The sequence below is a fragment of the Scyliorhinus torazame genome, chromosome 1, assembly GCF_047496885.1.
Source record: "Scyliorhinus torazame isolate Kashiwa2021f chromosome 1, sScyTor2.1, whole genome shotgun sequence".
NCBI lineage: Eukaryota > Metazoa > Chordata > Chondrichthyes > Carcharhiniformes > Scyliorhinidae > Scyliorhinus > Scyliorhinus torazame.
In genome coordinates this window covers 278,430,875-278,448,762 of record NC_092707.1, presented here as the reverse complement: position 1 = coordinate 278,448,762, position 17,888 = coordinate 278,430,875, and the positions used below count along the sequence as shown (strand labels likewise).

The following is a 17,888-nucleotide window of genomic DNA, read 5'->3' as shown; positions in this document are numbered from 1 at the left end:
ACATCTGGTCCTCAATTCTCCAGCTAAATAAACCCACCTGCTGTTTGATAATCTTACCTTCCTAGCTGTTGACACCTTAGGGGTGCAATAGTCTTCAAGCTAATTTAGTTGCATTAATTCCATTTTGTACAGTGAAATGTTAATCGTCCCAGAAATAATAATTTCTCTTAAATATTATGAATCAGGAACTAGTTATTTATAACAATGTCATGAACTCCCAGCGCACCGTTCATTATCCATTGCTGACTTCCCAATGTCACCCCTCTTAGCCTGGGTTAGCCACCATCTTCTCGACCACCTTCTTCACACCTGTGCACGTTGTACCCAAGAGACAGGGACGGTCTAACCCGGAAGTGAATTCAGAGGGCGGGAGGCGAGACGCTGCCAACGGTCGCCGATTGCGCGCGGTGGGCGGGGCGAATGGAACGAGCGGCCGTTAAACCGCCGGGGGCGGGGTAAGAGTGCGCTTGCGTATTCCCAGTTCAGGGCCTTCCAACTCGTCCTGTCAGACGGGCTCCGTGTCCGTCCCGGGTGGTATTTTGTACTGCTCCGGTCCTTCCTCCCGCCCACATTCAGCGTGGCACGTCCGATTTGATGGCAGGGGAGGGTTGCCATGTTGTCTGGCTGTGACCATGGAGGCCGTAGGGAGCCTTGCATCCGGCGACCCGCAGCCCCCCGGCACAGCTGAGGGGACCGCGCCGATCGACAGGAGCGGAAAGGAAGCGGCCTCCGAGGGGAGTAGCGTGGGGTTTGTGCTGGTGCACGCAGGTGAGCAGCAATCAATCCCCTGAGCCCCAAGGTCAAACCTGAAAGTCTGCCCTTTGAAAAGTAAGAGCTGTCTCTTATTGCGGTGCATCTACAAATCCCTCAACTGCAAAAGGTCATTTCCTACATGTCGACCTGTTTGACGGCATTTTCTTGGGGTTTGTAAATACGAGGCGCCCTCCCGCAGCGTTGCTCCTGGATAAAGAGGTTACTTTATGTAACTATCATCCACGCGCACACATCGTCTGCCTTTCACTTTCTTTAGTTTGCCCTTCTCACGTTTCTGTCCTTGTCTTGTTTTCTTTATAATTCTTCACGCACTCCCCTTTTTTCCTCTACAATTTCATCCTAATTGAACCTAGCTCTATTATTTTATTCATTCATGGGATGGGGCTGTGCTGGCTGGGCCAGCATTTATTGCTTGTCCCTATGTGGATCTGGAGTCACATGTAGGCCAGACCAGGTAAGGATGGCAGATTTCCTTCCCTAAAGGATAACCAATATGTTTTTAGGACAACCGACAATGGTTTCATGCTCATTATCAGACTTTTAATTTAAGATTTTTATTGAATTCAAATTCCAACATCTGCAGTGGTGGGGTTTGAACTTAGGTCCTCAGAACATTACTCTGGGTTGCTGGTTTACTTAGCCCAGTGACTATGCCACTGCCTCCCCTGTGCATATTTAAAATTTCCTCAGCACATCTGCATGGCACGAATTGCCATTGGTGGTATATTTTTGACATTCTGGAAGCTTTCAGTTTTATCTCTGAGAGGGTCCCCTTTCAAAAAGCAGACATTTTCCTTTGTATGGCCACATTATCGTGTTTAATTTGAACTTGACATCACGTTCAATGAATGCGAAAGAAATTAAGTCCTGGTAATATGTGCCTTGTATTTTAACAAATTATTACCATTTGCTGAGAATGTGGAATACAGCCGTAGTCCAGCAAATTCCTTGCTGTGAATCCTGCAATGTTCCTATTATCATTAAATGGGTGTTCAATAACTCGCAATTACCCAGAAATCAGTGGATTGATATTAAACCCTTACCAGAAAGAAGAAGAATATTTTTAATTCTATTATACCAACTTTCTTATTTGAGCACTACAAGAACGTGTGTACTCAATTATAGAAAAACCTATGTTGTCAGCTTTGGAGAGGGAATCTCATAGAATCCCTACAGTGCGGAAGGAGGCCATTTGGACCATCGAGTCGGCACTGACCCTTGAAAGACCGTCCCACGTAGGCCCAATTCCCTGCCCTAATTCTGCAACGCACCCTAAGTGGCAATTTAGCATAACCAATTTCCCTAATTGGCACATCGTTGGACTATGGGAGGAAACCGGAGCACCCGGAGGAAACCCACATAGACATGGTGAAAACGTACAAACTCCAGAGTCAGTCACCCGAGGTCTGAATCGAACCTGCAGCAGAGGGGCAGCAGTGCTAGCCACAGTGTCACCCCCTGAAAGAATTGAAAGTGTATCTGCAACCAGCAGGCAGGACAGGATATTATTTTATAATTCAGGTTGGAGTATAAAAATATTTATTTTGGATCGTATTTATTGGTTTTACCCTTTTGGTAAGGCACTTGGACTGTGTTGAAATTTAAATTATTCTTTTGTCGCATTAGGTATATCTCGGTTCCATCCTATTGGTCTGTTTCTAAAGAGGAAACCGGAGAGATCCACACTGGAAAAGAAAGATTTTCATTTGTACCATGACCACTGGATGGTTCAAAGTGCACCTAGAAAAAGCCAGAGGAACCATCTTGTTCCATCATAAAATCCCCTCTGTTCCTTTTGCAAAATGTCCAATAACAAAGTATCTAAATTTTTTTAAGTTCGGATGCGCTGGATGAGTCACGCCAACTGTTTGCCACTCTTTCAGGGCCCTACGCACACCAGGATGAGAAAGACCACACGGATCTGAGCATTTTAGTGTATGAATTGCAGGCTAGTATGCAGGTACAGCAAGTAATTAGGAAAGCTAATAAAATGTTATAATTTGCTGCAAAGGGAATTGATTACAAAAGTAATTACAGTATTGGTCACCTTATTTAAGGAAGGGTGTAAATGTGTTAGAATCAGTTCAGAGAAGGTTTACCAGACGAATACCTGGAATGGACAGGTTGTCTTAAGAGGAAAGGTTGAATGGGCTAGGCCTGTATCTGCTGGAGTTTAGAAGAGTAAGAGGTGACTTCATTGAAACCTTTTTAAGATCCTGAGGTGACTTGACAGGGTGGATGTGGAGAGGATGTTTTCTCTTGTGGGAGAATCTAGAACTAGGGGTCACTGTTTAAAAATAAGGGGTCACCCATTTAAAATGGAGATAATGCAAAAACATTTCTGAGGCTTGAGAGTCTTTGGAACTCTGGGTTGCAGATTTGAAATTACTATCAGATAAGCCATTATCTTGTTAAATGTTGGAGCAGGCTCAAGGGGCCGAATGGTCTACTCCTGCTCCTTGTCCATATGACTGATGCTCTTCAAACCTGCTATGATTGTTGGGCGCAACATGTTTATTGCTTACATTATTAAATTGGAAAATCAGGTTAGTATGACTACACACATTCCACAGTTTTGAATAAACTCTATTGTTAATGCCCTCATCTTGGATACATCACAAAATGTCTAAAAAGTGGAATGGTCTGTATTCATGGTGTGTACATGGACTGTATTTCTTGTCATTATGGCATTGGGTACAACCACCATGTTTATGTGAAGAGGAAAGAACACCAGAGGGACAAGAAATCTATCTTGCCACAATTACCTCTGCTTTATTCCTTGTAATCATAAAGTTGACGCCAATGAGGGAGTGCAGTTAGCTCAGTTGGCTAGACGGTTAGCATGTGGATCAGCTTAACGTTGACAGTACGAGGTTTGATCCATGTTATGGCTGAGGTATATTTGGGGGCTCATTCCTCGCTCTATCCGTAGTTTAAAAAAAACTCCCGGCTCTCTGTCTCGGTTCAGCAAATAATTGACAAGAACTTGCCTTCAAGCAGAGAACTCAAAAAGGAGGAGATATATAATACTTCTCGTCCACTTGATACAAGCTAGGTAACCGTCAATTAGCTCGCATTGCGTCAGCAACAAACCTACTTAAAATTGTTCCAAAATAACCCCACAATCAGAATTTGAGATTTATTTGATTCTGTTCATGCCACTGTCCATGTTGTCATTAGTGACTACCTCCCAAACTTGGCATAATTTATGCTGACTGAACTTTTTTAATGTAGTTTCAGTTATGTTTATTGTCAGTGTTTTCTCCATCTCCATGCTCATCTCACCCCAAAGGGTTAATGTTAAATTTACTCAGGAGGATTGGGTTGAAACAGCATGGAAACCTACAGTTGCTAACAGTCATGCATTTATGGATAAAAAGCCACGGAGGCATGGCTGTAGAGCTATTCTGTGTAGCCACTTGAGTTGGCCACTTACCGACTTAAAGTGGAGAACCGCAAAGGCTGAAGGGAAATTCAGCCAACAAAGACTAGCAAATACAGAAATCATGTATATTGGAACCTGCAAAACAACCAGACAGCATCAAAACCAGCAGCCATCTGCATAGTAATGTAGCAGCCATCTACATAGTAATGTGCGATTCCCAGGCACACTGGCAACAGTTAAGGTAAACAAAGCCAAGCCAGACTCCTCGGCGCCAGCAGGAGCCAAGACAAAGGAAGGCCAACGGACACTTGGGACCGCCCAGCAATCGGGGAACCGCTTCAGCATTGGAGAAATCGATCCAAGTGATCGGAAAGTAGTCCAATCACTTGGAACCAGGTCCGCCCTGGGGACTATAAAGTAAAGCCCCCAAGTTCAAATCGTCCTTCTTGACAGGGTCGCAAAGCAACCCCTGAGAGTGAACTGTCCAGCGGCCGCCAAACAAGTAAGTCTCAAGTCAACACTCGCTACGAGATAGGCGCTCCTAGCTACCAGTCCATACCAGCTTTTGAATCCTGCAGTTTCAGAACCCGAACGAAAGGCCACTTGTTCCCCTGACCTGGTGGGCCAGCCCAAAGCTAAGTATAGGCCTGTTAGTTATAGAAATAGCCTAGAAAGTAGAATGTATGCATGAGTAGCGATTGACTGTGTATAATAAATGTCTTTTGATTTGAATCTTACGAATTGGTGTGTTGAGTTATTGATCAGTACTTGAACTTGAACCTCGTGGCGGTATCATAAAGATACCTGGCGACTCTAGAGCAAAGGTTATGAAACAGAGCCAATTGAACCAACCAAAAGTTAGCAACACCTGTAGGGAGATGTTCCTTCTGGAATTCAAGGAAAAGGAACTGCATCAGATTTGTGCTTGGTTATTTGTACATATATTATTCACAGTTTAAATAACAGTTTATGATGACTTATTTATTTTTGTCCCTGGGTAAAACTGAATCGTAAGTAGGATTATGTACTTCAATACTGAAAAGTGAGACAAGTAACTGCAACATCCCGAATCCTGGTTCTTTAAAACTCCTGGGTTTGTGAATGGATTGTAGAATAATTTCAGTTTGTGGTCAATTGAGTAAATATGTTCGAGGTCTGTCATCGCCAAAATGATGACTCTGAAACAAGGAATCCATTAGAGTTCACACATTCGGCTTTCTGGTGTCAACCTCTTGATTATAAGGAAGGATTACAAGAAGACACTTGTGTTACGGTAAAATTCTTGTGCATCTGGTGCTATTTCTTCTCTTCAAATTGACCAGTTTAATGGCAGAGTTGTAGCCAATGTCACAAAGGCAAGAAACACAGTCTATGTACACACCATTAATAAGGACCATTTCACACTTCGTAGGCATTCTAACAGTGCTTTATCCAAGAGGAGTGCTCTGAAAGAGTGGCAAACAGTTGGGGTTAGTGACTCATTCTCTGCATTTGAACATTTTGAATGGCTAGGCCCAGAAGCAGACCTGCTTGGGAGTGCACTGATATGCCCACGCCACTGTGTGCCAGGTGGTTGCAAATGAGTGGAGTTTGGCTGAAATTCAGCAGCTATTTCAAATGTAGGAAGGGGGCTGCAACCCTTACGACTCTACATAAATAGAAGGAAGTATCTCATTTAGCCGCCCGAATGTATATACAGCCTGTGGCACGTGTATCCAAAATGGTGCTTTGCAGGCACTGCACCATTCATCATTCTCCACCTGAGGTTTCGACATGGAATTCTCTTTCTGCTGGTTAGCATCATTCTTGATGGAAAAAGTCCTGCTAGAGACAGGTGGCCAGTTAGATTTAATTACAGTGCCGATTGAGGGGACTTGTGATATGCCATCTAGAATTTCCAGAAGGAAAGTAGGCCCTCAACTGGGGCCAAAGCCCGGTTGATGGTTGGAGATGGCCTCCTGGTGGCAGATCGGAGGGCCAGTGATCATCTTTAATCTCTCCCTCTGGGTTTTGCCACCAGCATTTGTGGAATCCTAGCGGCGTAATTGGGAACTGGGAATGAAAATCCTATTCTTGGGGCATGATCTATCAGCCGTGTCATGCTCAAACAGGAGCGCAGCAAGGCCAGTAGATAGCGAGAAAGCCAGTGCAAGGGTGGCACTGACGAGGGACAGGGCCTATGCCATGAAAGGAGGACGGAGGAGGGGTATGAAGGGAGGGGTGCAGGGCAGATAAGGGACCTCTGGGAGATTGGGGGATGAAGGCTTTTGGGGGGGGGGAAAGGGGGCCCACAGGGGCCCCATAATGGGGCGTCTTCACGTTGCGGGGGGAGGATGTAATGCCCATATGCGTGGGGGTCTTGCGAGCTCACTTAGAAATCAGGGCATCTTGTCAAATAGGGGCCTGATCTCTGAGAAGCCGGTCTGCCCAGCCACTTCAGTTTCCAAGTGTGGGCTAAACTGCTGAGAAACTCCCCAGGGCCCAAGATGTCGTAATGTGAATCCTGTTCGTTGTGGACAGGGTCACTTTCTGGCAATTCTGCATATTGGAGTGAGACAGCTAGTCTCCATCTAATATACGTTCCTGAGATCTAACCGAGGCATGAGATCTAACTCCCTAACCTTGGAGACCTCGGGTGAACGCCATTCACTGCTGGTCTCCACGAACGGGGACCAGGCAGAATGGCACTCGTGGGGCCTCCAAGGGGATTAGAGGTCATCGGATGCATTCCCTCTGGGCACTGCCGGTGGGGGGGAGGGGGGTGCGGAGGAACACTGCTGGTGCTGTGGGGGGAGGGGGCACTACTGGTGCCATACTTGCCGCAGCAGTGATTGGGCTGGGGAGATTAATGGGGCCCTTATAGTGAGTTGTTAAATGTAGCTTCTCGATCGCTCGTGCTGCTCTGAGGAATGCAGAAAACGGGGATAAGTGCGGGCTTGTTAGGTTCCCCGTTGAGGCCCCATATCTCCCAGATGCGTTAGAAAGGAGGGTGTTTCTCAGAGCTCTGAGCTCATTTCGTCTGCCATTCGGGTAGATCGCGCCCTATATGTGGTTAGATAGTGGGTGGGGAACTCCCAGCAAAACCCGCCACAAATGACACTTGGAAACTTTTCCATTAGATTGCGCCCTTGGTCTTTGTTCTGCTATCTTGGTGTACCAGTTCTAGTTCGGTGCTTCTGTGTGCTATTAATGTTGCTTTATGATTGCAACGTGAGAAGTACACAAAAGCCACCTTGGTTCACCTACATTTGTTTTCTATTGATGTTTTAATTTTTGACCGATTCTTGAGTTAGTCTGACCATTTCTTTTAATGCGGTCTATTAGTACACTGCCACTAGACAGTTAATGAGATTTGACCTAATAATGTTGATTTGTGAGAAATTTGCTGCAAGGTGTGGCTCTGTATTGTGTGAAGGAAATCTAGCTGCTAATTTTTGGTGTTTGTAACTCGTCTATTCTCTAGGTTTTTGAACTTAACTGTAACAAAGCTGCAAGTCTTTACATTGAAATATATTTGGTATTCTTTGTTTGATCTGTCTTATAAATTATATTTTAATCTTTCACCTATTGTATTTCATATATGCTTCTGAAAGCTTTTATAGGGGGAAATGAAAACTGCCAATAGAATTGACTAAGGTAGCTATTTCAAGGTGCTTTTGTGCCACGAGATGTCACTGCTGTACGTTGAATATATATATGTAACTTTTAAACAAAAACATTCTCTCTCTCTTTCTCTCTCTGTCCATCCATGGAAATTGGCTGTCACCAAACTTTGCATAAGTGAGCATCGACACTGAGGGAAGGAGGCAGCATTACAGCCTAGCCACTTCTGATCTCGTCTATGTCTATGCAAATACACTTTGCAAGAAAAGATAATAATTGGGAGCAGGAACTCTGGATGTTTTTCTAATCTTTGTAGCCCTAGGATGGTACCATTCAAATTGCTCCCTTGGTTCCAATCAGCTAATGCAGCACAGACTGCTTCTCAAATTGGGATAATTTGGTTTGTGCGGATTAGTACTATGAGCAGCAACTTTGTTCATTGGGCTTTGAGGAAGCTTTTCCTTTGAAAAGATGGCCAACAAACAAGTTTATAGTTAAGAGTTTGATGTACGACTACAAAGTGGATGATGTGATTAATTAAAATTTCCATATGCAGTCCCAAAAATGTAATTGTTTAAAACTTGATTGTTTTAGGAGCAGGCTATCATTCTGAATCCAAGGCCAAGGAGTATAAACAAGTTTGTAAGAAAGCTTGCCAAAAGGTAGGAATATTTGCTACTTGTTGGCTGATACTGACTTATTGACCTGGCTTTCTGATATTTTAGCTTACATTTTATATGTGAATTGGTCAATTGAAACATTTTCACGAAAGGCTTGAAACTTAGTCGAAGTATTAACAAAGTTTTTGTCAGTTCAGTTAATTTTATAATGAAGGCATTTCAATCAGAAACCTGTTTGTCTTTCAGGCAATCGAAAAACTGCAAGCTGGGGCTCTAGCTGTTGATGTAGTTACAGCAGCCCTTGTTGAGCTAGAGGTAAGAATATGAGCAAACTGTTTCGTAACTTATATGAATAGCAGTTCAAAGTTCTTGGCATTCTGCTCTATTAAACTTCTAGATGGCCCAGTAGATTAATATGATTGTTTACTTTGTAGCTTACTTATATTTCTGTCCCATATAGCTCAGTAAATACAATCACAATCTTTATAAATAATTTAGATAGACCCTGAATCCCATTAGTTTTAAATTAAACAGAAGGACAGAAAATACTGGGCAGGATTCCCCATTGGCTGCCACCAAAATCGCAAAACTCGATTGGGCGGAGAATCTGTTCCGACGGCAAATCGCGGTGGGCACCAATTTGATGCCAAACCACAATTCTCATCACCTCGACAGCGGTTGTCAAATGTTCTGGAACTGTACAGTAAACACCATTTACATGTCATTAGCAGGCCTGACGCAGTATTCTCTTGGAAAATCGTGAAATCGGCATCATGGCTGATGAGGGAAAGAGAGGAGTTACGACATGGAGAGATGATACTGGGCTGACAGGCCAGTCACTGGCTTGCTGGGGGGGAGGGGGGTGGCTTGCCATGGAGGAGGGGTAATGGAGGAACGGGGCAAGTGGCTGGGGTTACCCACCCCCCACACACGACTGGGGCGGTGTCCAGTCACGGACCGCCATTACCGCGGCCTGCAAGGCAGCCATCTTGCTGTGCACCCCACTGACCACCCACCCCTGGTTCTGCAGAGTGACACCAGCAGTATGAGGACCCCCACCCACCAGTGGGGCATCAGGCGGCCCACCCAGGGCAAGGGCAGTGCCAGCCATTGGTACACCTGGCATCAGGGACGGACAGCACGTTGGACCAGGTTTGGGACAGGGGTATGCACCATGCTAACATGTCGGCTTTTCACCCACTGCAGACAGTGGATATCGGAATTCAACCAGCAATGGGGGCCTTCCTGCTAGTCGCCGCAGCCCAGGGGGATACCCTGTGGCTGTACGAGCTGCTGCTGCTCGAGGAGGAGTAGGAAGCTGCAGCAGCGGAGCATGCCACAAAGGGACCAGAGGCAGCTGCCCAGGATGGAGAGCTGGCTGTCCCAACAGGCCGAGGAGGAGACCATACCAAGGAGGCTCCGCATGAGGCTTTGTGTGCACCGGCAGCGCCTGTCATTCGAGGATCTGCCGGAGCATGCATGCCGTCGAAGACTGGCTGAGCAGAGAGTCAGTGCGACATATCTGTCAGATCATGGCACACCTGTCACCGCGGGATATGGGGGAGGACACCCGCTCCCGGTGACTGCCAAGGTGACGGTCGCCCCGAACCTTTACGCCACTGGGTCCTTCCAGGTGCCAAGTGGGGACCTGTCCGGGATCTCTCAGTCATCGGTGCACAGATGCATCTGCGCCGTCGTGGAGGCACTATATGCCCAGGCGGCTCCATATATCTACTTCAATGTGGACCGAGTCCACAAGGATGCCTGGGCAGCAGTGTTCTCCACCATCGGGAAGCCCCAGGTCCAGGGGGGTGATCGACGGGATGCATGTCCCCTTAAGAGCACTTGCAGATGATGAGCTGCTTTACACCAACCGAAAGTGGTCCTACTCCATGAACGTGCAACTGATATGTGACCATCAGCTGCGCATCATACACGTCTGCACCCGATACCCGGGCAGTGTGCACAACACCTTCATTCTGACACACTTGATGATTCCTGACATGTTCGAGACGCGCTGTCTCCTCTGACTGGGGGTTGGCTCCTGGGTGACGCGTTATCCGCTGCGGTCGTGGCTGATGACGCCTATCCAGATACCACAGACCGTTACAACGCCGCCCATGCAGCGACCAGGTCCGTGATCGAGCGTTGCTTCAGCCTCCTGAAGATCCAATTCAGGTGCTTCCAGATTCACCAACTAGGCAGGGAGGGTAGAGGGGACTGGCCAGTGACATGGGCACCACATCCCACCCACTCCCTCCGTATTGCATACCTGCCGCACTACGGGGGTGTCGGCCCTGGGTTGACAGTAACAGCAGGTCTGATCCACAAGATGGAGGATGATGACAACCTGCTCTGCGATGAGCTCTGCTGATGCGCATCGTGTGAGACGAGGTCTGACCCCTGTCCACAAGCACTTTCCATCGTCCACTTGGGTGATCTCTGCATTCCATCACGTCCCATCGGATTTCTGGGGTGATGATGGTGGGGAATGGGGGGGAGCAAGGGTCACGTGTCATTTAAGCAGGGTCTCACTTCTTCGCCCGTGGCTGAACTCTACCCCGGAGACCTCCACTTCCTCCAGGACGACGACCACGTACAAGGCCTTCTGATCTGCCATGGTGTGGGGCTGCAGGGCCAGTGGTGGTCCTCTTGTCTTCGCCCACTCCCAGTGTTCTGCTGTGATGGGTGGGGGAGAAACAAAGCGACCAAGATAGACAGTCTGACGCATGCAGTACAGGGGGTTGGGTAGCTGGTGGCCTCAGTGGCTGTCCGCCCTCCGGTTGGGGGGGGGGGGCGGAGTTGGTGTCAGGGACATTGTGTTGCCTACTCACCCTGGCCGCCCTGAGGAGGTTGTGCTGTTTTTTTTCGGCACTTTTTGGCTGGGATGGTGTGTGGGAGGATTGAAGTGTGTATATGAGGCTGCAGCTTGTCAGCCTCCTGAGTATCAATAGCGAAGCTGGTGAATCCCGCACCGTTTCTCATTTGAATCGATTGTATTCCACGTGGCGCCAGTTTGGTAGTTGAATCGGTCCAGGTGCGGCACCAGTTTTGCTGTTGTCGAAGTCCATGAATTCTGCGTCAGCGTTAACACTTGGGGCTGGATTCTCTGATTTTGAGGCTATGTCCGGAGCGGTGCCCCCACACCGATGCTCCGCCCAGTGGGGGGCTAGCAGCCGCGCCACATAAAGCCCATGGCTTCATCTGCAGATACGGATGGAGAATTGTCTGGTCCGTGGCAGCGCATACATACGGCGCGACCTGCTGCAGCCGCGCCGTACATCATGGTGCTGGCCGTGCGTTGACCCGGCCTGCCAGATAGTACCCCCCTCGCCACCCTGGACCATCTCCTGCCGAAGCACCCCCCGGCCAGCGGAACGCGAGGTCCTGAAGACCGTGGCAAACGCGACCACTGCCACAGGGAAGTTGGCCCATCGGGGAGGGAGGGAGGGGGGGGGGGGCTCGGGTGACATCCTGAGGCCGCCCCAAAGGCATGCGGTGTACACAGCGATTTTGCCATTTGAGGGGGCGGAGCATCTGAGAAATGGATTCTCGGGCCAATCGGTGAACGCAATTTCAGCGTCTGCAATCGGAGAATCCTGCCCACTTAGAAGTGAATTAGAAAATTTAAAATTTTAGGTGGCATCCCTTTAAACAGTTCTGAAGAGTTGTCTGCACCAAAAACAATATTGTCTTTTTTGAAATTAAATGAATGAAAATCGCTTATTGTCACAAGTAAGCATCAAATGAAGTTACTGTGAAAAGCCCCTAGTCGCCACATTCCGGCGCCTGTTCGGGGAGGCTGGTACGGGAATTGAACCCGCGCTGCTTGCCTGCTTTGGTCAGCTTTAAAAGCCAGCTATTTAGCCCACTGTGTCATCTAAATACAATTCAGACTTTGTTTATTGTCACAGTTTGCAGTTTTTAAAAAAAAATTGTAATAGATCAGGTTTCTTGGATTGGGATTCTAAATGTTTCTTGTATTGGCATTCTAAATGTAATGAGGAGGAGACACCAAGTAGCATGGTGAGTTGGAATGCAACATCAATTAACATCAAATTGGGCAGTGACTGATGCAGTGAAACTTTTTCTCTGTCCTCTGGCAAAGGAATTTGATTTTGTGGTTTGGGTCCTGTTCCACATGGTCATAACCCCCAGCACGTGACTGCCTGAAATTCAGCACCAATTCGCAATCTCACTTAGGAATGGAAAAACTGAGACTAGTAACTGTCTAACTGTCCTATAGCCAACCTGAATGATTGATGTTAACATTTGCCCTTTAAACTGAAATGTGTTTTATTCTTAGATATTTGAAGGAACCCAATTGAAATCCTGTAGTTTAACAAAATATGGAAAGCAATCAAAGACTGCCTTTTGGCACCATTTTAGTTCCATTAATGTTTTTGCTTTATCACCATATGGAATATTTTTTTTCCTGAGCTTCCTTTATTTTGTTCTATTTAAGATGACGGGTGACACAGTGGTTAGTACTGCTAGGCAGCATGGTGGCGCAGTGGTTAGCACTGCTGCCTCACGGTGCTGAGGTCCCAGGTTCGATCCCGGCTCTGGGTCACTGTCCATGTGGAGTTTGCACATTCTTATCATGTTTGTGTGGGTTTCGCCCCCACAACCCAAAGATGTGCAGGGTAGGTGGATTGGCCATGCTAAATTGCCTCTTAATTGGAAAGAATTAATTGGGTATTCTAAGTTTATTTAAAGAAAAGTACTGCTGCCTCACAGCTCCAGGGACCCGGGTTCAATTCCAGACTTGGGTGACTGTCTCTGTAGAGTTTGCACTTTCTACCCGTGTCTGCGTGGGTTTCCAACGGGTGCTCTGGTTTCCTCCCACAGTCCAAAGATGTGCAAGTTAGGTGGATTGGCTATGCTAAATTGCCTCTTAATGACCAAAAGATTAAGTGGGGCTATGGGAACAGGGTGAGGCGTGGGCCAAGGTAGGGTGTTCTTTCCAAGGGTTGGTGCAGACTCGATGGGCCAAACCACCTCCTTCTGCACTATAGGGATTCTATGACATGGCAAGGGGCGCTGTTAGCTGCTACGTCTTGCTCCCAAAAGAATTGACCTTTTTTCTATTTTTCTTGTGGGATATGGGTGTCGCTGGCAAGCATTTATTGTCCATCCCTAATTTTTCTTGAACTGAGTGACTTGCGAGGCCATCTCCGAGGGCATGTGAGAGTCAACCACATTGATGTGGGCTTTGAGTCACCTGTGGGCTTGGAGTCACATGTAGGGCAAACCGGGTAAGGATGGCTTGGAGTCACATGTACAGCAAACTAGATGTTATTGAACCAGAGGAGTTTTAAAAAATATATATTTTATTCAAATTTTTTTCCGGTCAAACAAAACAATACAAAGGTTTACCTTTTTACAACAATAAAACAATAGATATAACCGTGACCGTTTTAACAAATAAATAAAGAATATGTAAACTAAATGGCAACTGCCATAACAAAAATAATAACTCTCCAGAGATAAAATCAAACAATCCAATATACATTACCAAGTACAAATATCTATACAAAAACACCCCTGGGGACCTGCCCGAGCCCCCCCCCGGGTTGCTGCTGTTGCCTTCCCATTTCCTTTATCATTCTGCGAGGTAGCCAATAAACGGTTGCCACCGCCTGGTGAACCCTTGAGCCGAACCCCTTAGTGCGAACTTTATCCGTTCTAGTTCTATAAACCCTGCCATGTCATTTATCCAGGTCTCCACGCCCGGGGGTTTGGCTTCCTTCCACATAAGCAATATCCTTCGCTGAGCTACTAGGGACGCAAAGGCCAAGACATCAGCCTCTTTCGCCTCCTGCACTCCTGGCTCTTCTGCAACCCCAAATATAGCCAACCTCCAGCCTGGCTCGACCCGGACCCCCACCACCTTCGAAAGCACCTTTGCCACCCCCACCCAGAACCCTTGCACTGCCGGGCATGAACAAAACATGTGGGTGTGGTTTGCTGGGCTTCTCGAGCATCACCCACACCTATCCTCTACCCCGAAAAATTTGCTGAGCCTTGCTCCGGTCATATGCGCCCTGTGCAAAACCTTGAATTGCATCAGGCTTAGCCTGGCGCACGAGGACGACGAGTTTACCCTACGTAGGGCATCAGCCCACAGCCCCTCCTCAATCTCTTCCCCCAGCTCTTCTTCCCATTTCCCCTTCAGCTCATCCACCATGATCTCCCCCTCGTCCCTCATTTCCCTGTATATATCCGACACCCTACCATCCCCCACCCATGTCCCTGAGATCACTCTATCTTGAATCTCCTGCGTCGGGAGCTGCGGGAATTCCCTCACCTGTTGCCTCGCAAATGCCCTCAGTTGCATGTACCGAAATGCATTCCCTTGGGGCAACCCATATTTTTCCGTCAGCGCTCCCAGACTCGCAAACGTCCCGTCTACGAACAGATCTCTCAGTTGCACAACCCCAGTTCTCTGCCATGCTCCAAATCCCCCATCTATTCTCCCCGGGACAAACCTATGATTATTTCTTATCGGGGACCGCACCGAGGCTCCCGTCCTTCTCCTATGTCGTCTCCACTGCCCCCAAATTTTTAGCGTTGCCACCACCACTGGAATTGTGGTGTATTTCTTCGGGGAGAACGGCAATGGCGCCGTCACCAGTGCTTGTAGGCTGGTTCCTTTGCAGGACGCCATCTCCAATCTCTTCCACGCTGCTCCCTCCCCTTCTCCCATCCACTTGCACACCATTGAGATATTGGCGGCCCAGTAGTATTCACTTGGGCTCGGTAATGCCAGCCCCCCCCCCTATCCCTGCTACGCTGCAAGAACCCCCTCCTCACTCTCGGGGTCTTCCCGGCCCACACAAAACTCATGACACCTTTCTCAATTTTCTTGAAAAAAGCCTTCGTGATCATCACCGGAAGGCACTGAAACACGAAAAGGAATCTAGGGAGGACTACCATTTTGACCGCCTGCACCCTACCCACCAGTGACAGGGGCACCATGTCCCATCTCTTAAAATCCTCCTCCATCTGTTCCACCAATCTTGTTAAATTAAGCCTATGTAAGGTTCCCCAACTCCTGGCTATCTGAATCCCTAAGTACCTAAAATCTCTTATTACCTTCCTCAGCGGTAAATCATCTATTCCCCTGCTCTGCTCCCCCGGATGCACCACAAACAACTCACTCTTCCCCATATTCAATTTGTACCCCGAAAATACCCCAAACTCCCGGAGTGTCTGCATTATCTCAGGCATCCCCTCCACTGGGTCCGCAACATACAGCAATAAATCATCTGCATACAAAGATACCCGGTGTTCTTCTCCTCCCCTGAGTACTCCCCTCCACTTCCTGGAGCCCCTCAGTGCTATGGCCAGGGGCCCAATCGCCAATGCAAACAGTAACGGAGACAGGGGACACCCCTGCCTCGTCCCTCAATAAAGACGGAAGTAGTCAGACCTCTGCCTGTTGGTGATCACACTCGCCACCGGGGCCCTGTACAGCAGCTGTACCCATCCAATAAACCCTTCTCCAAAACCAAATCTCCTCAGCACCTCCCACAGATAATCCCACTCCACTCTGTCGAATGCTTTCTCGGCGTCCATCGCCACCACTATCTCCGCCTCCCCCTCTGGTGGGGGCATCATCATTCCCCCTAGCAACCTCCGTATGTTCGTGTTCAGCTGTCTCTCCTTAACGAACCCAGTTTGATCCTCGTGGACCACCCCCGGGACACAGTCCTCTATCCTCGTCGCCATCACCTTGGCCAGGAGCTTAGCATCTACATTTGAAAGGGAAATGGGCCTGTAGGACCCACACTGCAGCGGGTCTTTATCCTTCTTCAAAAGGAGCGATATCGTCACCTCCGACATAGTCGGGGGCAACTGCCCCCTTTCCCTGGCCTCATTAAAGGTTCTCGTCAAAAGCGGGGCCAGTAGGTCCATATATTTCCTATAAAATTCCACCGGGAACCCATCCGGTCCCGGGGCCTTCCCCGCTTGCATGCTCCCAATCCCTTTTACCACCTACTCCATCTCAATCTGTGCTCCCAGTCCCGCTCTCTCCTGCTCTTCCACCTTCGGGAATTCCAGCTGATCCAGGAAACACCTCATTCCCTCCTTCCCTTCCGGGGGCTGAGCCTTGTATAACCTCTCATAGAATGCCTTGAACACCCCGTTCACTCTCTCCGCTCCCTGTTCCATCTCTCCCTCCTCATCTCTCACCCCACCTATCTCCCTCGCTGCTCCCCTCTTCCTCAATTGGTGGGCCAGTAGCCGACTCGCCTACTCTCCATACTCCTACTGTACACCCTGTGCCCTCCTCCACTGTGCCTCTGCCTTACCCGTGGTCAGCAGGTCAAACTCCACATGTAACCTTTGTCTTTCCCTGTACAGTCCCTCCTCCGGTGCCTCTGCATATTGCCTGTCCACCCTCAAAAGTTCTTTCAACAATCGCTCCCTTTCTTTACCCTCTTGCTTCCCTTTTATGTGCCCTTATGGATATCAGTTCCCCTCTGACCACCACCTTCAACGCCTCCCAGACCACTCCCACCTGAACCTCCCCATTGTCATTAAGCTCCAAGTACCTTTCAATACACCCCCTCACCCTTAAACATACCCCCTCATCCGCCAATAAGCCCAAATCCATTCTCCAGAGTGGGTGCTGTTCTTTTTCCTCTCCTACCTCCAGGTCTACCCAATGTGGAGCGTGGTCCGAAATGGCTATGGCCGTATATTCCGTCCCTGTCACCTTCGGAATCAGTGCCCTTCCCAAGACAAAAAAGTCTATCCGTGAGTATACTTTGTGAACATGGGAGAAAAATGAAAACTCCTTACACCTAGGCCTACTAAATCTCCAGGGGTCTACCCCTCCCATCTGCTCCATGAAGTCCTTGAGCACCCTGGCTGCTGCCGGCCTCCTCCCGGTCCTGGACCTCGACCGGTCCAACCCTGGATCACGCACCGTATTGAAGTCTCCCCCATTACCAACTTTCCCGCCTCCAGGTCCGGGTTACGTCCCGACATACGCCTCATAAAATTTGCATCATCCCAGTTCGGGGCGTATACGTTCACCAGAACCACCGCCTCCCCTTGCAATCTGCCACTCACCATCACATATCTACCCCCACTATCCGCCACTATTGTCTTTGCCTCAAACAGAACCCGTTTCCCCACTAAGATAGCTACCCCCCCTATTCTTCGCATCTAAACCCGAATGAAACACCTGTCCCACCCATCCTTTACGTAGTCTGACCTGGTCTATCAGTTTCAGATGCGTCTCCTGCAACATAACCACATCTGCCTTTAATTTCTTTAGGTGTGCGGGTACCCGTGCCCTTTTAATCGGCCCATTCAGCCCTCTCACGTTCCACGTGATCAGCCGGTTTGGGGACTCTTTACCCCCCCCTTGTCGATTAGCCATCCCCTTTTTTAACCCAGCTCCTCACCCGGTTCCCACGTACCCGTATATCCCCCCGACGGTGCCCTCCCGCCTCGACCACCCCATCCCATAACAGCTCCCCCTTCTCCTT

At 48.3% G+C, this 17,888-nt stretch overlaps 1 protein-coding gene across 7 annotated transcripts in view; it reads left to right on the top strand.

Annotated features, from left to right (window-relative positions):
- Positions 1-447: 447 nt before the first annotated feature.
- tasp1 (taspase, threonine aspartase, 1) overlaps positions 448-17,888 on the top strand; it is a 147,127-nt gene continuing 129,686 nt past the window's right edge. For 3 of the 7 annotated variants that reach the window (XR_011947000.1, XR_011946999.1, XR_011947001.1), the window contains exons 1-3: positions 448-768; positions 8,357-8,424; positions 8,629-8,697. Coding sequence is in view for 1 of the 7 variants with exons in the window: in XM_072506482.1 (XP_072362583.1) it covers positions 633-768; positions 8,357-8,424; positions 8,629-8,697 (273 nt within the window). In the remaining 6 variants the exon portion in view is untranslated. The other 4 variants (XM_072506482.1, XM_072506509.1, XM_072506504.1 and 1 more) reach the window with 4 other exon arrangements.